The following is a 24,857-nucleotide window of genomic DNA, read 5'->3' as shown; positions in this document are numbered from 1 at the left end:
CAAAAGGTTAAAGTTTGTCTTTTAACTTTTTCTATTTTCTATTTTTTAAATTTTTTTATTATAATAGAATTTCAAGCTTAAATCCATCTTTAACATTGAATAAGAATATGTGAATGTTAGAATAATATATAAAAATGAAGACTTATTTATTAATTATTTTAAAATTTTAAATAAAGAATGTTATTAATTTTTTATTGGTTAGATTTAAATTTTATTGATATTGTATTTTAGTGAACTTCCTACTATATAAATATAACATATTTAACTTTTGATTGGTTATTTTTGTCTCTTAAATATTATTTAAACGTATTTTTTCTTTTATGAAAGTCTACAAATAATATATTTTAAAATTAGATATATTTATTTTTATTAGAGATTAAAACCAAATTTTAGTTATATTCTTGAAATATGACCACTCTATTTTTAATTACATTTTTAATATAATGTTTTGAAAAGGTCTATACTTACTTATAAATCATTTACTCATAAATGTATCTTTTTTCTCTATATTTGATGTAAAAGAATTTATATATATAATTTTTTAAATTAATTATATCTGCATATGAACATTTTAATAAAAAATTATTAATTATTACACTCATTTCAAAGATTAATTTAAGGTTTTACTCGAATTGAAATTGGAAAACATGTTTTATCCACTAAAAGATTATCAGAAACTTCAATCTTATTTCTCACTGCTTACAAGTGATATTATTAAAATGAAGTAAAATATTCTACCATTTGACGCTTTTAAATGATTTTCATTATTAATAATAAAAATATATAATGCAAGTTTATTATAACTTTAATACTTTTTGATAGATAATAAATAATGTGTTAATTTAAAAGGGTTAAAAGACAAATAAATTTTCTATCATTTTTAAGTTGCTCAAAACATTATTTTTTTTTCTTAATATTGCATTTATTTTACAAATTATTAATTTAAAACTTAAACTCTAATGGAAAAACATGGGTAATATATGTCAACTAAAAATTTATATTTATTTTTGCATTAAATAAAGTGTCTCTTTTGCTAATATTTTCAGATTTTCTTATTCTACCAACCACTAGCAAGGGCAATACCGTCAGTCGAAAAAAATACACGAGAACCCACGTTCCAAACCAAAAGGCCTCGCTGCAGAATCCCGATATTACCCTTGGCGAGGAGGCGCGATCTTGACAAAGGTAAGGGTACTCTCGAACTTTCAGCCACGCTCCAGACATTAAACCAATAAAATAAAAACAAGGAACGTGAGCGATCAGCGCATAAAGCAAAAAGAGGAGAGAGAAAGGAGAAAGAAGTAGAGAGAGAAAGAAGAGAACCGTTTGAGAATTTTATAGACGTTATCGGACTTCAAATCCTCAATTCGCCGGGATTTGGGAACTGCGGTCGCGTCCGGAGGCTCGCTTAGTTAGGCTTCCTTTCTCTTTCTTCTTCTTTTCGGTTTCGAATTTTCGCGATTCGCGATGGTGCAGCAAGGCTGAGGTTGAATTCGAAGGTCGTCGCTGTGGAGTGAAGAATTCGGCTGTGCTGTTTTTTTTTCCGACGATGTTTACGCCGCAGAAGGTGTGGTCAGGTTGGTCCCTGACGCCAAACAAGAGTGGGGTTCGGGGCAGAACCGGGTCGGGTTCGGATTTGGGTCCGAATTCGGGAGATGGGGCGAGCGCGAAGGAGAAAGGTATCGTCGCGGTTGTTGAGAATGGCGGGAACAACTTGGATCGCGAGGTTTTGGTTGAGAGAGTTTCCAGCCTCGAGAAGGAGGTTAGTTAGTTGATTAGTTTTTTTTGTTTTTTTTTTTTAACTTTTTAATATTCTTTTGGTTTTTATTTTGAAGGATTCCTTTTCCTTTTGCTGCGGTACTGTGACAAAGTGTGCCTTCAAGTCTTAGTTAATGGTTGTTTTTTGGTTGAGATTGTAATTTTGATTGCTTTAGGTTTTAATTTGAATATTCTGTGTGTAATTGCTGTGGTGGAGATTGAACAATTGTTACGTAAGTGTCTTCTGTGTAAGATTTTAATTTTTGGAATCATGTCTGGCTTGGTTCTTCATTAAACTTGAAAAATATGCTCTTTATTTACTTGGTTTGGGTACTGACATTTGAAGCTTGGCTCTGGGGCCGTAACTTGGTATGTTTTGTTCTTAGAACTGATTTGAAGATGTTAACTGTAGGGGATTTAGTTCTTAATTATTCTTTTCGATAACTCAGTTCACATGCCTCTCCCGCATTTTAATTATGTTTTCTACTTATTGAAGAAACCTTTTGGCTATTATGAAATTGTTGAAGCAAAGTCACTTTTAGTGAAATCTTGCTTATGGGACCAATGGGGAGAATGATTTTATTTTGTCCTTCTAGTCTTGTTATGATTCATATTAGAGCTTGGCGGTAAAGGTAATTATTATATTTTGTCCTTGAACCTGGGTGATTTTTAGACCGAGAGGAGTGCTGGAATTTTCAGAAATTAAATTACAAATTCACATTATTTGGAGTAACATTGAAATGACTCATTTGGTTCTCGAGTTCATGACCCATCCTAGACTTAGGCGTGTATTTGCCATGAGTTCTGAGAGTTTGGGGATTTCAATTTGGTTGTACTGCTTTGTTTATGTTGTTTTTGGCCTTGTCTTATATTTATGTCCTTATCCATTCTTTGTTACTAACATTTATATTGTTCTGTCAAAAATGGAGGGGGATATTTAGCATTTTAAAGATGTTTTGTCACTAAGACTAGGGTCAGCCTTCTATGTTTGGTATGAATAAGTTTTAGCTTATATGATGTTTGAACCTGACACTTCTATTTTAGAAGAAATTATCTCTCAATTTTTGTGGCTCCAGGTGTTATTCTTTTATTTTCATTCACGCTGGGTTGTCCAATCCAATCTCTGAATGTTGTTGTACTCTGATAAATACTGTTTGGCTTTAGGATGACTACAAGATATTTAGGCTGATGTTAAAATGAAAATAAAATAATCGGAAGGGGATCTTAGTGAGTTAGGGAAATCATAAGCTACTTAAGCTTGTGTAGCTGTGCAACCTAACTGTTTTATTATTTTCTACCGAATATATTTTGTGGTTTGACCTGATTAGAAGTTTTTCTGGACCAGCTTTATGAGTACCAATTCAACATGGGACTTCTTCTGATTGAGAAAAAAGAGTGGACTTCTAAGTATACTGAACAAAGTCAAGATTTAGTAGAAGTGAAGGATGCTCTGGAACGAGAAAAAGCTGCTCATTTAATTGCTCTATCTGAGGCAGAGAAGCGAGAAGAGAATCTGAGGAAGGCCTTGGGTGTTGAGAAAGAGTGTGTTCTTGATGTAAGTTTTTCAACATATGAGTTTACATATCAATCAACTTCTCCCTTAATTAAAAATGCAAGACTTCTGTATGATCTTTATTTGTGTATAGTCTGTATCTGTATTATTCTATTATTTCTTACTGATATCCAGAAATTTGCGATTCAAACAGCTTGAGAAGGCTCTGCGAGAGATGCGATCAGAAAATGCAAAAATTAAATTTACAGCGGAGTCAAAGTTGGCTGAAGCAAATGCTTTAGTGGCTAGCGTTGAAGAGAAATCTTTAGAAGTAGAAGCCAAATTACGTTCGGCTGATGCCAAATTTGCAGAAATCAGCAGAAAGAATTCAGAGTTTGATAGGAAATCACAAGACCTGGAATCTCAAGAATCTGCACTTCGAAGGGATCGATTATCCTTCATTGCAGAGTACTTATTATTGTTCATTGTCTTTTTAGTTTAAATATTTTTCTGCTCTCTTTCAATTGAAATATTATTGGGGCAATAATTATTTTTTATCTGTAACAGGCAAGAAGCACATGAGAATACATTGTCTAAGCAGAGAGAAGACTTGTGGGAATGGGAGAAGAAACTTCAGGAGGGTGAAGAGAGGCTGGCCAAGGGTCAACAAATTATAAACCAAAGAGAGCAAAGGGCTAATGAGAATGATAGACTATGCCAACAGAAAGAGAAGGACCTTGAAGAGGCCCAGAAGAAGATTGATGCGACTAATATAACACTGAGAAGTAAAGAAGAAGACCTGAACAATAGGCTTGCAGATATAGCTTTAAAAGAGAAGGTAAGTATTTGCTTGTGATATTGTTTACCTTTATTCTGCTTTTTCTGGTTGTTGGAATTTATGGGTCCATATTCTCTGATGCAGGAATATGATTCTCTGAGAATAAATTTGGATCTCAAAGAAAAGGAGCTATCTGCATGGGAGGAAAAGCTCAATGCTAAAGAAAAAGTATGTTCTTATATATATATATATATATATATGTACATATTCATTTCCTTAATGTTTGCTCTTTGAAATTATGACAATGACTGTTCAATGGTCGTATGTAAGTTGCTGAATTTTATTGATTTATTTTTTCCATGACTTTTTCAACTTTTGGTCATTCAAAAGTTACTGGTGGTTAGTGACCATGCTTTTTATCAAATGATTTCTCCCAATAGTTCTCTACTTTTTCTTTCCTTTGCTGAATACAGCTTGCATCTTTGCAGGTTGAGATGCAGAAACTTCTTGATGAACACAATGCTATTCTTGATGTGAAGAAGCAAGAATTTGAGGTGGAATTGAATGAGAAAAGAAAATCCTTCGAAGATGGATTGAAGGATAAATTGGCAGAACTGGAGAAAAAAGAAGCTGAAATCAATCACTTGGAGGAGAAAGTTGGAAAACGGGAGCAAGCCTTGGAAAAGAAAGCAGAGAAGCTTAAAGAGAAAGAGAAAGAGTATGAACAAAAAGTCAAAGCTTTAAAGGAAAGGGAGAAGTCTATTAAATCTGAGGAAAGGAGCTTGGAGACCACGAAACAGAAAATAGAAAGTGAGAGAGAGGAACTGGTCACACATATGGCTGAAGTTGAGAAAATAAGAAGTAACAATGAACAAGAGTTGCTGAGGATAAATGAAGAGATTGAACGTCTTAAAGTAACTGAGGAAGAGAGGTCTGAATACCTGCGATTGCAGTCACAATTGAAGCATGAAGTTGATCAGTACAGACACCAGAAAGAGCTACTTCTAAAGGAAACTGAAGATTTAAGGCAACAAAAAGAGACTTTTGAAAGAGAATGGGATGAGCTAGATCTGAAGAGAGCAGATGTTGAGAAAGAGCTGAAAAGTGTGATTCAACAGAAGGAAGAAATACTGAAACTACAACAACTTGAAGAAGAAAAGTTAAAGAACGAGAAGCAGGCCACACAGGACCATATACGAAGGGAGTTAGAATCTCTTGCGTTGGCTAAAGAGTCATTCGCTGCTGAAATGGAGTTGGAGAAGTCAAGCCTAGCTGAAAAAGCACAAAGTCAAAAGAACCAAATGCTTCTGGATTTTGAGCTGCAGAAAAAGGAACTTGAAGCTGATGTGCAGAATCAGTTAGAGCAGAAGGAAAAAGACTTGATTGAGAGAAAGACGTTGTTTGAGGAAAAGAGAGAGAGTGAATTAAACAACATTAACTTCTTGAGAGAAGTAGCTAATAGAGAAATGGACGAAATTAAGCTTCAAAGAAGTAAGTTAGAAAAAGAGAAACAAGAAACTGATGAGAATAAAAAACATCTTGAAAGTCAAAGGATGGAAATGCAAGAGGACATAGATTTACTTGTTGATCTCAACAGGAAGCTGAAAAATCAGAGGGAACAATTTATTGTGGAAAGGCGACGTTTTATTGAATTTGTTGAGAAACTTCGGGGTTGCCAAAACTGTGGGGAAATGATCTCTGAATTTGTGCTGTCTGATTTACAATCTTCAGTTGACATTGAGAACTTAGAGGTGCCTTCTCTTCCAAAATTAGCAGGTGATATTATTCTGGGAGATTCCATTGAAAATTTAGCTTCTTCAAGACAAAATATTGGAGAATCTCCTGCAACAGATCCAAAGTCACCTGTTTCTGTCGGCACTATCTCTTGGCTACGGAAATGTACCTCTAAGATTTTTAAAATCTCCCCAATTAGTAAATTTGATACGGAAGATCCTGGTTCTCCAAAAGATTTTGAGAAAACTAACAGGGAAGATTCACCCGGAAGAATTCCTGGCCATGAAAATGAAGCAGAGTTGTCGTTTGATGTTGTAAATGATTCTTTTGATGGTCAGAGGGTACTATCCGGCAATGACATCAGAGAGGTTGAAGCTGCCGAACAAGATCCTATAGTTGAAAACCAGAGCAACGATGACAGTAAGGCACCAGAAGATTCAAAGGCTGGACAACAACAACCTAGGAAGGGAGGGGGAAGAACCAGAGTAAAGCGCACACACACTGTGAAAGCTGTTCTCAAAGAGGCTAGGGGTATACTTGGGGAAGCTGCTGAATTGCCTGCGGAATCTGTGGATAATCATGAAACTGAGTTTACAAATGGAAATGCCGAGGATTCTGCCAATGTGGATTCTGAAAGTCAGAGACCATCCAATAGAAATGTCAGGAAGCGTAACCGGGTTCAAACGTCTCAAATGACTGTAAGTGGGCATGATGGAGAAGCCAGTGAAGGACATTCTGACAGTGTCATACCAGGGCAGCGCAAAAAAAGGCGACAGAAGGCTGCTGCTCCACCTGCACAAACTGCTGGTGAAACAAGATATAACTTGAGACGACCCAGAACGTTAGTATTCTGATTTAGAACCAGTTTCCATTTTGTTTTTGATTGTGAGCAAATGCTTTTCTATATCACTATTTGTCCGCTTACTAATATAGCTGAGTTTTTATAGTGGAGCCACGACTTCCGCCAGAGCTTCTTCCGCTAGAGCTATGTCTGCTGGTGGCAAGGAAAGTGAAGGAGAGGTTGATCGTGTAAAAGATACAGAAGAGGAAATTGTTGACTCAAAAGTTTCTCATTCACTTTCGGTGGGCATTACTAATGAGAATGGTGGAAGCATACATCTTGAGCAGGTAAGCATGGTGTACGTTTTAAATGGAAACTCTTGCCATTGTGAGAAAGAGAACTATAAAATATAGACCATTAAATCATTTTTGAATAGTCTAAGATTTAAAGATAATTGCGCATTATTTTTTTCAGTGGTTATATGATCTCTAACTCGTAATTTTTGACCATCCATATATATTGTATGACTCAGACTTAAACTTCTCATTAAGAATTCTCATTTCGTAATACACATTAAAAGTTGGGCACACACAAACACAATTACATTATGAATCGTTGAACTATTGAAAATTGGGAAATTGGTAGTAATAGGATCCGGATCTCAACAAGTTTTGAATTTCTGTTTATTGACCGTTTACTCGGTGAACAGTACGAAGCTAATGTTAATTGCATGTCATTATTGCAGTCTATTAAAGGTGTTGAGACAAGGGATGGTTATGGTGGTGATACCACAGGGACCTTCGCAAACAATATAACCTTGAGTGAGGAGGTGAACGGAACGGCAGATGATGCGGAGGAGAATGATGGTGAGTATAGGAGTGAATCCCATGGGGAAGATGCCGGTGGAGTTGAGAACGAGGATGACGAAGATTACCAACAACCCGGTGAAGCTTCAATAGGGAAGAAGCTTTGGAATTTTTTTACAACATAACTCCACATGCTTCTTGATGTCTTGACCTCGTCAACTTTAGGGATGATGTCGGAAGTTATTTTGTATTAACAATTGGATGTAGATCTCTATAATTATAACCACGAGGGGTAGTGCGTAGGAGAGAGGTGATTGAATTTCTCTAGCTTTTTATTTTTTTCGTGTACGTTTTCATGGATGTTTGGATGGAACATATGCTATTTGTTGATAGTTTAGGCATTCGATAGTGTAGCTAGAGTTTAGATATTGGATTTTAGCTACCTCCCTTGAAAATTGATTGTATCCAAATGTTTGTATCTCTTCTGCCAAATGTGATTGTTGAACTTAATGGGTGTCTCTGTATCATTTGTATTAACTTAACGGGTGGCAATTTGGGTTTGCGTCTATGGCGTGTCCAGTGGATAATATCAACGGATCACAAGTTATTATTTAAAAGAAATATTTAATGAGTAATAAAGTCTAAAGCTGATTGATATTCATATTTTCTCACTTTATAGATAAGGTGGTGTGATTGTAGAATTTTCATTCTTCAACCTTATTGGTAGTTTCTTTTTCAACATGGCAAAATCAAAGTGCTTCTCAATTTTAGATCTCACTAATTTCCACCCTTCCACAACCTTGTAATTTTTCACCTAAAACCAGTAAGCCAAAACAAGATGAATGAATGCATGAGATGCGTGGAAAATATAATTCAAGATAAAACTCATGCGTGATCATGCACCAATGCAATACACATCCATGTTCAAAAGGCCATTATTCATTCTTACAAGTTCACCAAAATTAAAGGATGGATAACTTTGGCATGTATCATCCGGCCTTTGGTAAGTGACATCTATAATGTACAATAATATATTAACTTGTTTTAGAAAGATATCAATGTTAATAAGTCGAAGGATACTCAATTATATACTATATATATTAATTTGATAGTTAAGATAAAAAGAGTAATGACTAAACTTGATTCATATTCATATTTTAAGTTGTGTAAGAAAATATTTTGATTTATAAATAGTTTGTCGTCATTGGTTGTGATACAATAATTAATTTTAGACTATTTTGAGTTGTATTTTGGGAACCTCTCTAAATTGGGGCAATCACGAATCTCCAATAATCTCAGACCCACTGACTAGGATTCCTTTAGACACAATCTTCAATTGTGGTAAAATGAAACAATTGAAAAGTGATAAACTCGGAGAGAGTAATGTTGAAACTATTGCCATCACCATGGTTATGGACTGCAAATATGTCCTTGATCAAATAACAACTCCAAACAGTTATAGAATCCAGGTTTTGAATTAGTGGCACTAACCCTGGCGTCAGCAACGTGGTGTTAGGGATGTTTCTATATTATGACATTCGATGATACAAAATTTCATGAGATGAAAGAACACCCCTCGATGACAAAGATTGTGCTAAATCAACATCTTCCTTACAATTAAACTTTTTAAACCGTTAAAAGTAAAAGATTGGAGGTTTCGGATATTACTACATAAGAAACAAGAATTTGACAAACACAGCAAACTCTTCAGCAGAGAAGGATGGCCATTCCATGACAGTGTATTTCATAAGCATTCCCAGTATGAGTTAAAAACAATGCCTCAAGGTCTCTTGGAAACAAATAGTTCCTCACTATCTCCAAACCAAACACGTTGAAGCTTAAATTCTAAATAAATAGGATCCATATAATATTCAGGCATCCAAACCTCACAATTTCCCATAAGGCTAAGATTCAGAAAAACAACATGTTAGCCTTCAAAAGTCGTTTCCTACAAAATACTCAGACTTTCAAAATATAGTTTGCTGTTAGATATATTGTGAAACTAATCTAAATATCGTTTAACTATGCATAATCAAAAGTGAATAGCGAGCAAAAGCTAAGTGAGCTAACTTTGAATGACTTTTTTTAATTGGAAATTTACCTCTGGTCCAGAAAAACTTCTAATCAGGTCAAACCACAAAAATATAATTTGTAAAAAATAATAAAACAGTTACATTGCACAGCTACACAAGCTTAAGTAGCTTATGATTTCCCTAATTCACTAAGATCCCCTTCTGATTATTTTATTTTCATTTTAACATCATCCTAAATATCTTGTAGTCATCCTAAAGCCAAACAGTATTTAACAGAGTACAACAACATTCAGAGATTGGACAACCCAGCGTGAATGAAAATAAAAGATTAACACCTGGAGCCACCAAAATTAAGAGATAATTTCTTCTGAAATAGAAGTGATAGGTTCAAACATCATATAAGCTAAAGCTTATTCATACCAAACATAGAAGACTGACCCTAGTCTTAGTGACAAAACATCTTAAAAATGCTAAATATCCCCCTCCCTTTTTGACAGAACAATATAAATGTTAGTAACAAAGAATGGATAAGGACATAAATATAAGACAAAGCCAAAAAAAGCAGTACAACCAAATTGAAATCCCAAACTCTCAGAACTCATGGCAAAATACACGCCTAAGTCTAGGATGGGTCATGAACTCGGGAGAAACCAAATGAGTCATTTCAATGTTACTCCAGATAATGTGAATTAGTAATTTAATTTTTGAAAATTCCAGCACTCCTCTTAGTCTAAAAATCACCAGGTTCAAGTCCCATTGGGCTGTCTTCACGGGGCTCGCGAGGAGACTTTGAGGGTTTCACCCTGCACCTCCAAGCCCTTCATCTTATACCTCCAAATTTTTCAAAAATACCTAATTTAGCGCGTAATTAAATGATATAAATATTTAAAAAAATTAAACTGGTCAAAGATTCCTTTTTAGCAGTGCGTGAACAGAGATATTTTCTCTCTCATCTCGTTACTGTCTCATATCTCTTCCTTCTCCCTTTCCCCTTCTCTCTCAGAACACACTCACTCTGCTATTTGTTCTTGCACAGCACACAACACACAACAGAGGCACTCTCCGTTTGTTCTTCCTCTCCCCATTCTTGTAGACCACTTTGCACACAGGCAGCCCCGTTTGCTCTTCCTCTCTCCATTCTCGCAGACCACTTCGCACACCGGCAGCCGTCCAGGCATTTTGGAGCTTCCCTCATCTTGCTTTCGTCTTTTTCTCTCGAGCACACGCAAGCACACCCCGCAAAGGTGGGTTTTTAATACTTTGGTTCTGGCTTCGGTGTTTTCAGACTTTGATTGCATTTTGCAGGCACGCACAAACAGGAGCATCGTGTTTGAAGTTCACCCACTCAGTTCTTCCTGCAGCCACCCGCGTCGTCCCAAAGGAAGGCGAGATCTGGCGGCAACGGCGCTACGGTGGCGGCGAGAGCGCGACTCCGACGACATTAGCGTTTTCTGGTGGCTCACGCAAAGGGAGTGGGCTTGTGGCGGCGAAGGCACAACGAAAGCGCGGCGGAGGCTCGATGGAAGCGCGGCGCTTGCGCGGCAACGGCGCGAGGGCGCGTTGGCCGTTTTGTTTCGTCTCCTTCCCTCCTGTCTAGGTCGCGGCGCAAGGAGGGAGACCGTGGTGATTGCAGTGTTTTGGGACTTCTGTTCTGCGTTTTGATTCGCGTTTCCTGTTAGGTTTGAATTAGGATTTTGGTTTGTGAAATTTTGGCTTCCTTTCTGAATTCAAATTTGGGTTGGAATTCTTATTCTTCTTTGCAGATCGGCAGCGGGGTTTCGCATTCAATTTGGGGCTTTAGGGATGGTTCTGATGATCGTGATTAGGGGTGGGTTTTCCTCCTTTCTGTTTCTTGAATTTGATTTCGCGATTCTGGGTTCGGTGGTGGCTATTGTTAGATGCACGGGTTGCGGCAATGGAGGGCTGGTGGATGCTGCCATGGGGTCGTCGGCGTTCGGCGTTCGGCATTTAACCTAAAAGGATGGAGGATGCAAGAGAGAGGCGAGAGCATAGCAGGAAAAAAGAGAGTGAATTTGCTAAAAAAGAAATGTATTACATATGTATTTTTCTGAAAAAAATTATTCATAAAAACTCTTTGAAACTTTTATTGCAATATTCTTGAAAATGTTTTAGAATTGTTTTTTTGCAACAAATATCTAATATATATTTTTTTGTAATAAATTATTATTTACAAATAATTAATATTATTACCCGTTGCATTAATAATAGTATTAGATGTTTCTGTGAATAAAGATATACAAGGTTGGGCATAATTCACAAAACTGTACTGAAACTGAATTATATTATACTTAAAAAAACTAAACTTATTTTAACTAAAACTAATTAAACTATTTTACAGTTCAGTTAAAACAAACTGAACCACAGTTTTCACTCCCAAATTGGAAATCCTTGAAGCTAGGGTTCGAGAGGATCTAGAGAAATTGGAAGAGAGTTCCATGGTTCCTTCGCGATGGACTAGGAGGCTCGATTCAATGGACCAGAGGTTGCCTACAAAGATTGAAGCTACAAAAGGGGATGATTGAGGGGCGCGAACAAAACCTTTGCTTAAAGCTGGTGCGAAGTCACTCGAAGAGGAGCTGTTTCGCTGGTTTGGGTTTTTCTTTCCCTTCCATTTTTCCTTCGCCGCCGTTCGAAGGCTCGCCGCCGTTCGAAGGCTCACCGCCGTCGAAGGTTCACCGTCGAAGGCTTTGCCACACTCTGCCGTAACACTTCTCCTTTAGCTGGAACTGTGCAACCCAAAGGTAATAATGTTTTTCCCTTTCCCTTTCAAAAGGATATATGTTATGACTTTCTTGCATTATAAAGGAGTGTTTGTTTTAAGACCTTATTGTGGAGTCATTGTATCTGTGAATGATCTTTGCTTTAGCTAAAAAATTATGCTTATATTGGAATGTTTGTGCTAATAAATCTTTGTGGTATATTGGAATGGTTAACAAGATTTGTTGATACAATGTAGAATGAAAATTCATTGATTTGAGCATTATCATTTATCATTGATTTAGCAGACACCAACATGGCCTTTCAGAGGTTAGGAGCAGGTAATAGATAAAGCCATTTTCTTCAACTTTACTGGGGTAAACACCCACTTCTCTCTTTCAGTGTTATCACACAGGAATATATAATCTTGCAAGAAAAGTCACAACACAACAAACACAACAGGCATATGTACATTTCATATCTCCTTATATATAAACATGTCACATGTTTAGGAATGGACATCTTGACAATCATGTTCTGGATGACTTCATCCTGTATAATAATATCATTTGGTCCTTTAAAAAATCACTAATTTCATATTTGATTCAGCCATGTTTTGTTACCGAAATGATTCCTCTGATAGTCTTATGTTTGATTTTTGGTGTTTAACTGTATTTTTAGTGTAAATTTTTTAGCATAAGCATTCAGTAGGAATTTAGCATGTCATAACACTATATTAATGAATAGAATGACGTGATAATGGGATAAATTCCTATTAGATATGTGTGAAAAGCTTTCCATGCATATAATTTATATCTTTTTTTTTTCATTTGATCATTCTTAAATGTTACAAAAATTTCATTTGATCTCTCTACACCAGAGACCAGGTAGAAAAATCTTTATATTTAGAGGAACTAAATGAGAAGAAACTCATGATATATACATGAGCCAAATAAGAAAGAAATACTGCACAACTATTTATATTTTTCACTTGGTAAAGAAAAATGTTTAACAGGAACACTAATTTGAAAGAAAAATGTGAAAACAAATTGGAAAATCACAAATGATGTTAGAGTTTAAAAAACCATATATATAAGGAAGGAGAACTTTTTAGAAAATGTAATTCACAGCTTGTCTTGATGCTGCACAATATAGAGAATTATGTGCTATGATGAGACCCTTTAATGGTTGATGTTTGTGATGAAATGACAGTAGTACCAATAACTAATAGACAAGTTATCAAAATTCTAGATATATCTCACACTAATACAACAATATTAGACCCCTACTTTAATCATTCTTCAAGTATATCCATGTTTCCTTTATTTCCTGATGTGGTTAGGATTTTTTTCTCATTGTTTATAGTTCTTTATTTTACCTTTACTGCTATGTTAGTAATATGTTACAGTTTAAATTATATTCGTTGCACCTTACCCTTCATTGCTCAATTGTTAAATCTTTATGTTTGGCTTGTGAGTATGCATTGGAAATTCTAGTTTCTGCATAATATAATTTTAGCAGTCCAGTTCATTAGTTCTGTTTTAGCATTTAACCCATCAGAGGATTTTTCATTTCACTAATCTTTTAGTTCAACTAGTTGTAGTTCAATATTAAAGTAAATGAAATAATAGTTGTTTTTTATCATTCTGGTAGCTTCCAGATCTTAAGTAAATGAATTACTTCTGCCATCCCATTTCCAGACACCTTCTTGGAAATTTCTGAATTTGTTTTCAGAGTTTATCACAACACTTTCATCAATGTAGTGATGTGATTTCTGAATTTCTGAATTTGTTTAGCTTGTTTTGAATGTCAAGAGTAGACGTGAAGTTTACTGTTCTTGTTTGTCTCAATCCCAATGATTTATTTTGCAATCAGCTTGCAGGTGATGAACAAATTCTTCTTTGGATTACATTACATTGATAATGTTTTATTATGTTTTATTTGTATTAGCCTAATAAAACATAATGCTTTTTACAGTTCGTTGGCTGGTCCAGTTTGGAATGAAAAGCAGTGATGTGCAACAGGATTACTCAGTTTGGAATGAAAAGCAGTGATGTGCAACAGGATTACTGCATGCATTATAAGTAAACTAAAAATTAGTTTACTGAACTGCACTGTACTATGAGTGGACTAAAAACCAGTGCAGTTCAGTTCACCCGAACTACTTTTAGTTCAGTTTAGTTTAGGAGAACTGTTTTATAGTTAACTGCAAATTTTTATAGTATAGTGCAGTGCAGTATACTTTGCCCACCCCTAAGTAAAATTACTAAACATTATTACCTGTCTTTTTTAAAATAAAATATATATTTCTTTTTAAAATTTAGTAACCGTTTCTCAGTCTCAGTCCAGTCCGCTACTCTCCGCTCACTCACTCTACAGCTTCTTGTTCTGGTTTAGGGTACCGAATCTCTCACTCTATTTTGGCTCTTCTTCCCCTTGCTTTCTCTCGCGCTCTCTCTCGCCCTCTCATGCTGTATCGTGTTTGTGCTTCACACAGATTCAGTGATTCTATTGGGTTTTCTTTTTTTTACTTTGATTTTATTTGGTTTTTCTTATCATTTGTGATTAGATTGTATTTGGTTTTTCATCTAAGTCTATCTTTGGTCGAATAGAGTTAAGGTAGAGAAAGATTTCCAGTACCATTCGGTTTTTTGTTTCAACTTTGGTGGAGAAAGAGTTAAGCCCAATATTGACAGAAAGTAGAAACCTGATTCACAATCAGAGGAGATAGCAGTGAAATGCACATTCTCTGCAGCTATTAAATCTAGTGCGGGAGACAGTATAGACATTATTAGAATGGGAAAATCTTCGGATCTTGATCTTATACATAAGCGGGAAAGCAGAGACTCTTTATACATTTGTGTTATGTAGGTTTTGAATATTTGGGAGTTACATTTTTTATATTGTTTTACTTTTATAGAAGTGCCAATGGGAATATCATAATTGGTTAAGAACAACAACAATGACAAAGGGAGCAGGTTATCTCATTATTTTATACAACATAGGCTAGGCATTTGGTTTGGTTTTGAAGGTTATGTAGAAATGAACGTGTGATGGACAAAATATTTAGCTTGTAAGCGGGCGTGACGGTGGGTCCTTTTCGGATATGCAAAAATTGGATACCATTTCGATTGTGGGATATGCTTTAGGGGCAGCCTGGCCCATTTGCATGTAAACTTTTTCTACATTTCTCATATGTGGGTTTACTGTTTTATTTACATGTGATGATCAGTTTATTGGATGGTATAAGGCAAGGTTACATATCTCATGGCATTAAGTGCATGCGATTGGTTTATATCGAGATATGCATTTGAATTGTTGTTTTTTGTGGGTCCTATTTAGAATATGCATGACTGCAAGGCCAATTGATTCCTTATGTGTGCCCATTTTACTCTCTTTGCATGAATAATGAGATGCTGAACCACTGGGTTTACCTTTTTGCATGGTGAGGCATGATGCATTTGCATGGGCATTCGGTGAAAGACGTGCATGGATGAGTCTATAAAGAGATTGAACCCTTTTGTTCGTGTGTTTGGCAAACGAGGAAATTTCATGGCTTTGATATTATTATTAGTTTAATGTCCCGATGTCCTCTGCATGTGAGGTTTTTTTGTTTTAGTGTTATATATATCCAGGATATTGCTATAATTCATGTGCTCCAATGGCCGTTGCTTTTATAAAAAATCCCATGCATTTATTAAAAATGTCATTCATTAAAAACTAGTGGGACCACGTTTTTATTAATACATTGGAGTAGAATCATTGTATGATCACTTGAATTTCAGTTAGCATTATGCGCAGGTCATAAAAAATATATAAATGCATAGTTTGGTGTGACATGTGGTCCCCTTTCCTATGTTGGTATGGGTCCCACCTTGAATTTAATATTGGGATTTAATATTATGAGTATGCTTTTATGTTGAATGATTTTTATTTTAGGTATTTTTAATTTATTTTATATCTTAGTTTAATTATATTTGTAAATTTGATTAAGAATCCTCTTTACTTTTATTTCTTCTTTCTTCTGTATGGGAAAATAGTTTTTCGTTATTGATATTAATTGGAACTATCATGTGGTTTGAGCAATTAGAATTTTACATTGATTTTCTAACTAAGGATTATGCATTAATTTTAAAAGCCTTTTTCCTTTTAAAAGCATTATCATTGGTAGATTAATTTTGTAGTAACTATGCTTCTTGTATGGTAATATCCCCTTGCATTGGGATTTTGAATGTTGAAAGCATGCTTGAAATGTGAACTGAACATGTTATTACGGCCAAAGCAGAACGCATTACTGATTTTGCAATTGATAACACTTTCAGTAAACCCTCTATCAGTAGCCTTAATTAGACCTGTTTGAGCTGATAAGCATGAAATTTGATTAAGAAAAGTGGTCTCATTCTCCAGCTATCCATTTGATTTTGTGGGTACAGGAAATATAGTAATTATGGGTAGGCGAAAAATAGGTACTGCTGGAATCAAGTTGATAGAGAAAAAGATGGTGGGTTGAAGTGTAAGCACTGTGAACTGAAATTCAAAGGAGTGATTTCAAGATTTAAAGCTCATCTTACCGGAACACAAGGAAAAGGCATTCGTGTATGCCCCACTCCTCCTAGTGATACTACATATTCAATTCATTCCCAGCAGCATAGGAATGTCATCGCTACTACATCACAAGGTACAACTATTTTTTATTTTTCTCTTGCACTCTTTTTTTGTGTGTGTAAATATATTGTAATTTTTTTACAAGGTTATTAATGTTTCACTTAATTAGTCCAAGGAATAAACTTTAAGATGAAGAATTCTAAATCATGCACCAATATAAAAAAAATCTCAAAGAGGAGAAAATGTAAAAAAAACAAACTCTAAACATTTCATCATAATAAGTCTTGGGTCCTATAAAATTTGTAGTGTAACAATATCCAGATATATTTTTTTCTGAATAGTTTTTATGATGCTATTTTATATAACATTATTTTTTGTTTATATTAACAATTTTATCACATTTTTATCCTTATCACAATTAAATACAATTTTCTTGTATGATATCTTTTAAGAAAAAAATTATAATTATAAGTAAAGATAAACACTCGAGTTTATATATAACATATATACATGTGACATTTAATGTTTTCTTTTTGTATTGAAGGAATAAGAGGTGGAAATGACTAATATTGTTGGTGGCTTAATCCTGAAAGAGTTATAGGATCAACCTTATTAGAAGGTACGTAATTTTATTACATGTATATTGTTTTTTTATCATTATATGTTCTTTTCATGGATAAATTTTCTTATATAAAAGTGTTTAATATAATTTAAAATTTTCTATACAATAACCATATTAAATATGATTTTTGTAAGAAAAAACTTATAATTAAGAAAACGGTACTTAATAATATACCGTAAGGGATGGAAAAGTTGTTTAATTAACTATAAAACAGTTACAAAATCATAATTGTTAGGGGTATGCAATTTTGTTACAAATTTATTATTTTTTTTATTATTAGTTTTTTTTATGGATTAATTCTTTTATTATTTAATATAATTTAGACTTTTCTAAAATATAATCGTATTAAATATGACTTTTTTAGAAAAAAACTTATAACTAAGACACTAAGTTTGTTTATATATATATATATATATATATATATATATATATATATATATATTTTGATAAAAAATTGCAATAGGAGGAGAAACAACTATATTAATATTATTGGTGGTTCAATTAACGATGAAAAATATATAAGATCAATATTATTGGGATTATTGGAAGGTATACAACTTTGTTATATGTCTTGTGATATATGTCTTGTGAAATTTAGCTTAATTATTTCTATTTGAATAGATATATGTATTCTGAAGTTTATCTTAATTATTAACTTTATTATAGTTATTTTTTTCTTGATATTAAGCTTAAGATACAAATAGATTTTCTTGTCTACCTCTCTTGTTGTATTGAAAGTATTGAAGTTGTGGAAGGTAGTATAAAAATGGTTAATGGTGCAATTAACTCTGAAATCAACACCACTTTATTAGAAGCTACTATTTATTCTTATTTATCATTTCATTTTGTTATTTTATTAGAGTTTGTATCAAAAGATGTATTTGCATTTTTTTCTTTATTTAAATATATAAACACTTTTAAATGAAATAACATTGACTAAAACAATGAATCATATAATGAAGCAGAGTCTAGTAATGCTGTCATGACTACTCTGCAAAGAAATTTAGATGAGTTTATATCTAATTTAACTAGGGAAGAAGATGACCTTAAGCAACAATTACAATATCTAAAGTTTTAAGGCAAGAATGCAAGCGAGTTATCTATGAGTGGTTTGACAAACTACAGAATATGAAACAGAGAGCTATGGATATAAAAATCTCACTGAATCAGTCTGGTCAGTGTAACTTTAATGTATAAGAAGGATAAATAAGACATCTGATTAAAGAAATGTAAAATCATAAGAAATGCAAGTCTCTTATGTCAAATGAATTTGTTGATAGGGAATTTGAAGTTAATGTCAAGAAGATGTGGAAGCTTTTGCGAGATGATCGGGTTTTTATTATTGGGGTATATGGAATGGGGGAGTCGGAAAAACGTTTTTAGCAACTTATATCCAAAGGCAGATAAAAAGAAGCAAAATTTTTTAGGATGTCTTATGGGTAATGGTCTCTTATGAATTCAATATTTTCAAACTGCAATAGAATATTTTAAAAAAAATAAAAGGTAAACCTTTGTGGATATGATGATGAGAATAGTAGAACAATAATTTTGACATCAGAGTTGGAGAAAAGAAAAATCATAATACTTATTGTGGATGATATTTGAAAATATATCAATCTAGAAAATGTGAGAATTCCTTTTGTATTAAAGGGTATTTAAGTGGTGATGACAAGTCGGTTGAGACATGTGTGTCAAGGGATGTAGTATCTATCAGGTAATATGATAGAAGTGAAGGCTTTCTATGATGATGATGATGAATATGAAGAAGCTTTTAAGAGTTGTTTTTGCTACGACTTGGACACCTTGGAACACCTTCAAAACTTCCTCTTCAAGTGCGAGATATTGCAAGATGTGTTGTAAGTAAATGTAATGGTTTACCACTTGCAATAAATGTGATGGCTCGAACCATGAGGTGAAACTAGCATCCATGAGTGTGGATATGCTCTCAATAAATTTGACAAATGGGAAATGAGAGTGGCAATGCAAGAAGAAGTGTTAACTGTACTAAGACATAGCTATGATAATTTAGCTAGAAAGGAGGTGGAAAAATGTTTCTTGTACAGTGCATTGCTACCTAAATTTTTTGTTCGAAAGATTTGATTATGATTTTTGTTAATATGAGACTCTTAAATGGAAAGAAGAGTTTGGAGGAAATATTTGACGAGGGAAATGAGATAGTGGATGAAGTCATAAATCATTCATTATTGTTAGAGAATGATTCAATTCTAAGAATGCAAAGTATGATGAAAAAAATGGGATGAACTATGTTGAAGGAAAATGACGCTAATACCATGCTTAAATGTAATGAATATGAAAAACATATCTAACATAGGAGAATGGTTTGAAACATTCTCTTGCTAACAATAGTATAGAAGAAATTTTAGGGGACACATCTCTTAATTGTCCATACTTGTCCATCTTGCTTTTATTTGACAATTCAATTGGATATATTCCAGAGTGTTTTTTCACATACATGAATGCTTTAACAATAGTTGGATTATCAAGAAGGCAGAACGTAACACGTTTGTCTCGTTCTTTACGTGAGGTCTCCACTTCTTTGGTGCTCCACTAATGTTCAAAATTAAGTGATATACTTCCACTGGACGAGATTTGAAAATTTTAATAAACTTGAAATGGCTAGATTTGTCCAATAATGTCAATTTGGAATTGGTACTAGGAAGTTTTCTCTCTAGTTTGACCAAGATTCAATATTTGAATCTCTGACATTGTTTAGGAGGTATAGAAATAGCAGATGTAAAGGGGAAGACACATAAAAGTGGAAAGACGAGATTCACAACCCCAAAGTGGAGAGACCTCACGTTTGATAAAGATCGAGGCAAGCGTGTTAAGTTATGCTTTCTTGATAAACCAAGTGTTGTTAGAGCATTCATGTATGAGAAAAAACCCTCATAAATATGTCCAATTGAATTATCAAATAAAAGCATGGTGGACAAGCGTGGACAATTAAGAGATGTGCCATCTGAAAGTTCTTCTATAGTATTGTTAGCAAGAGAAACGATTTCCGAATCAATTGACCATTCCAGTATTTCAGATATGCTATTCATATATTCATTGCATTTTAGCATTGTGTTAGCATCACTCTCCTTCAAGATATTCTAGGCCATTTTCTTCACCAGACCTTGCATTCTTAACATTGAATCATGTTCCAACGATAATGAATGGTTTATGAGTTTATCCACTATGTTATTTTTCTCTTCAAATATTTCTTTCAAACTCCTCATTCCATTTAAGAGTCTCATGTCAACAAGCATCATAATCAAATCTTCCCTAACAAAACAACTTAGGTAGCAATGCATTGTATAAAAAACAATTTTTCACCTCACTTTTAGTTAAATTATCATAGCTACGTCTCAGTACAGTTAACATTTCTTCTTCCATTTCCTGTCCCATTTCCCATTTGTCAAATTGATTCAGGGCATATCTCCCTTTATGGATGTTAGTTTTCCCTCTCATGATTCGAGCCATCACACTTATTGCAAGTGATAAATCATCACATTTACTTACCACACATCTTGCAATATCTTACACTTGAGGATGAAGTTTGGAAGGTATCCCAAAGTGTTGAAGTTGTTGCAAAAACAACTCCAAAGTTTCTTCATATTCATCATCATAGAAAGTCCCCACTTCTATCATATTATCTGATAGGCATTGCATCTCTTGACACACATGTCTCAAGCGAGTTGTCATGACCACTTTAATACTCTTTACTTGAAGAGGAATTCCCACAATTTTTAGATCGATATATTTCCAAGTATCATCGAAAATAAGTATTGTGTTTTTTCTTTTCCGCAACTTTGATACCAAAATTATTGCTCTACTTTTCTTGTTAATATATCCGCAAAGGTTTACCTTTATTTCTTCTACAATGTTCTCTTGCAATTTGGAGACGTTGAAATTATGAGAAACAGTTACCAATAAGACATCCTCGAAAATTTTGCTTGTTTTTATCCCATTGTATATATAAGTTGTTATGAATGTTTTTCTGACTCCTCCCATTCCATATATGCCAATAGTGAAAACTCGATCATCTTGCAAAAACTTCCACGTCTTCTTAACATTTACTTCGAATTTCTTACCAACAAATTCACTTGACAACACAAGAGGCTTGCATTTCTTATGATTTTGCATTCTTGTAATCAAATGTCTTATTTCTCTTTCTTGCATATTGAAGTTAGGCCAACTAGATTGATTTAGTGAGTTTTTTATATCCATAGCTCTTTCTTTCATATTTTATAGTTTGTCAAACTATTCATCAACAACTCGTTTGTGCTTCTTGCCTTGTGACTTTAGATATTGTAATTGTTGCTTAAGGTAATCTTCTTTACTTGTTAAATTGGATATAAACTCATCTAAATTTCTTTGTAGAGTAGTCATGACAACATTATCCGACTCTATTTCATTTTCTGATTCATTATTTTGGTGAATGTTATTTCATTTAAGAATACTTATATATTTAAATAAAGGAAAAAAATATAAATACATCTTTTAAGTACAAACTCTAATAAAATAACATAATGAAATTATTATTAAGTAGAATACTTACCTCCTAATAAGATGGTGATGATTTTAGAGTTAAGTGCTCCATCAACTATTTTTATACTATCTTTCACCACTTAAATATATTCAATACAACAAGAGATGAAGACATAAAGAAAATCTATTATCAAGAAAAAATTAAGCTAATATAAAAAAAAATAATAACTATAATAAAGCTAATAATTAAGGTAAAGTTCACTCTACATATATCATGGTTGAAATAAAGCTAATAATTAAACTAAATTTCACAATACATATAACAAAGTTGCATGCATCTCAATTATCCCAAAAATGTCGATCTTATATCTCTTTCATTGTTAACACCAACAATATTAATTGTTTCTTCTCCTACTGTAATCTCTTTAACACAACATGAGATGATTAAAAATATTAAGTGTATATATATATATATATATATATATATATATATATATATATATATATATATATATATATATATATATATATATATATATATATGTGTGTGTGTGTGTCTATTTTTGTTTTCTTGATTATAAGTTTTTTTTAAAATGTTTCATATAATTATCTTTTAGAAAAGTCTAAATTATATTAAACAATAAGAATATTAATCTATGAAAAAAAACTAATAATAATAGAAAGATAATAAATTTATAACAAAAGTCTAAATTATATTAAACAATAAGAATATTAATCTATGAAAAGAAACTAATAATAAAAAGATAATAAATTTATAACAAAAGTCTAAATTATATTAAACAATAAGAATATTAATCTATGAAAAAAAACTGATAATAATAAAAAGATAATAAATTTATAACAAAGTTGTATACCTCTTAATAATTATGATTTTATAATTCTTTTATCGTTAATTAAACAACCATTCCATCCCTTACAATAAATATATATATTAACTATCTATTTTTGTTTTCTTAATTATAATTTGTTTTTCCTAAAAAAATCATATTTAATATAATTATTTTCTAGAAAAGTTTAATTATATTAAACACTTTTATATAAAAATATTAATTCACGAAAAAAAAACAATAAATATGTAATAAAGTTGCATACCTCCTAAGGTTGATTCTATGACTCTTTGATGATTAATTGAAAGAACTATTAAATTAATTTTATATTTAAGATAGAGTAAAGTCTATAGTTGATTTATATTCGTATTCTAAGCGCCGTCAGAAAAGATACTTTGATTTATAGTTTGTAGTCAATGGTCGTGGCATAATAATTATCTTAATTTTCAGTTGTATATTTGTTCTCACTTTTAGATAAGGTGGTGTGATTGTCGAATTTTCATTCTTGACCCTTATTGGTAGTTTCTTTTTCAACATGGCAAAATCAAAGTGCTTCTTATTTTTGGATCTCATTTAATTTCCACCCTTTCAGAGGTTACGTTTCTCTTTAACAAATTTTGAAATTAATTAATTTTTTTTGACAAATTTTAAAATACATTAAAAGTTTTAAAAAAAATTCAACAAATTTTAAAATCCTTTAAATCATAAAAGATGAGATATAATAATTTTTGAATTGCAGACTGAAAAACTTTAACATATTTTAAGTTAAATTTTTTTATAGAAGATAGTTTTTGAATTTAAAAAAAAATTAGAGATGCAGATAAAAATGGTTGGAACTGCAGGGAGAAATGCTCATGCATGAATCATGATCATGCACCAATACAATGCGTATTCATGTTCAAAAGGCGATTATTCATTCTCACAACTTAACCACAGGTTCCGGCTGTACACTATCAAAGCAAACATTTCCATCTGTGCACTATCAAAGGTTCCGACACTTAAGAATCTAAAATAATATACATACACTCACGAGTCTTAACATTCAATTTCGTTTAGATGAATGGAATTTATTTTCCAAAAATAAAAAGTACGTGTTTAATTAACTTTAAAAAAGTTGTAATAGAAAGAGGTAGAAATCAATTTTTCTTAAAATGAAAATTATTAACTAACTTTTTTATTAAAATATTAATGAAGTATTATAATTTTAGAAAAAAATAATTTTTAAAAAAATGTAAAAAATAAGGAAGTAGAATAAAATTTTCTTAAATAAAAAAAGTTTAAAATTAATTGAATAAAAATTAAAGAAAAGATTCAAAAATTAGAAAGTTCATTTTCGTTAAAAATGATAAAAAGAGAAAGAAGAGAGAAAAATAAAATAGAAATGAGTTTAACACGTGAGTTTCAATGTTTGTGGAGAGTAAACGAACAATTATGGGCACAATAAAGCACACACGTTTTATTCATCATCTCATCCATGATGAATACAATACAGAAGGCGCAGTAATCTATCCAACTTCATCATCGATGTTCATTCTCTACTGCTAAGTTGCTTAAGCTCACCAAAGCTACGTTCTTCTTCACACTATTTTTACAATATTTGAGTAATCAATTTAGTGTGGAAAGATTATTGTAGTGGTAAAAGAAAAAGATGATAGAGATCATTCTTTAAGAATAAATTTTGATGATGACAAAACAAGTTCAGGAACTTAAAATGACAAAAAGATACTGAAAGATTTATATTTTGTTTATGTATTTAATTGAGATTTTGTAATAAGTTATATATTAGTTTTTCTTAGGCTTAATAGCCTTTTTTTTTTCCAAATTTGCTTAATTTTTTTTAATTAGGTCCCTCCTTTTAAAAGTGTGTCAAATTGATCTTCATTTATTAAATTTTGCATCAACATCGTCCCTTCTGTTAAATATGCACAAACGACGTTAATTTTTTCTTTCTCTCTCCTCTGCTATTATGTGTAGTGCAACCTTTTGTCTTTATCGTGTGTCTTTCTCTTTTTAAATTATACTTTATTTTGAAAGAATGGTATTTAATTTTAGATAAGTGATTTTTAAAAGATACTTATTTTGAAAATTCTGAATTTTAACTTAATTGAAATTATTGTTCCGTGAAGATGAAACATGTATAAAAAAGAATAAATAATAAGAATTAAAATACTAGAATTAAAATGGGCTG

General features: G+C 32.6%; 1 protein-coding gene and 1 long non-coding RNA gene across 11 annotated transcripts; both read left to right on the top strand.

Annotated features, from left to right (window-relative positions):
* The first annotated feature begins 1,266 nt into the window (after positions 1-1,266).
* On the top strand, positions 1,267-7,859 carry LINC1 (little nuclei1). Its single transcript, XM_088112542.1, has 8 exons — positions 1,267-1,762; positions 3,104-3,313; positions 3,465-3,718; positions 3,818-4,088; positions 4,173-4,256; positions 4,517-6,603; positions 6,710-6,890; positions 7,289-7,859. The coding sequence occupies exons 1-8, from the start codon at positions 1,550-1,552 to the stop codon at positions 7,532-7,534; spliced, it is 3,546 nt and encodes a 1,181-aa protein (XP_087968668.1). The 5' UTR covers positions 1,267-1,549; the 3' UTR covers positions 7,535-7,859.
* A 1,882-nt stretch (positions 7,860-9,741) lies between these two features.
* Positions 9,742-24,458, top strand: LOC148199257 (uncharacterized). Of its 10 annotated transcripts, none has more exons than XR_015785851.1 (7): positions 9,749-11,061; positions 11,146-11,431; positions 11,742-12,144; positions 14,078-15,271; positions 16,534-16,778; positions 17,250-17,324; positions 23,512-24,458. It is a non-coding gene; the product is annotated as an uncharacterized LOC148199257 (long non-coding RNA). The 10 variants fall into 10 exon arrangements; XR_015785850.1 differs by having other exon boundaries at positions 23,490-24,458; XR_015785856.1 differs by lacking the exon at positions 23,512-24,458 and having other exon boundaries at positions 9,760-10,626; positions 10,688-11,061; positions 17,250-17,421.
* Positions 24,459-24,857: the final 399 nt, after the last annotated feature.

The sequence above is a fragment of the Vigna umbellata genome, chromosome 4, assembly GCF_029865625.1.
Source record: "Vigna umbellata cultivar VRB3 chromosome 4, Vumbellata_1.0, whole genome shotgun sequence".
Classification (NCBI taxonomy): Eukaryota; Viridiplantae; Streptophyta; class Magnoliopsida; order Fabales; family Fabaceae; genus Vigna; species Vigna umbellata.
This window is presented reverse-complemented; position numbering and strand designations above follow the sequence as displayed.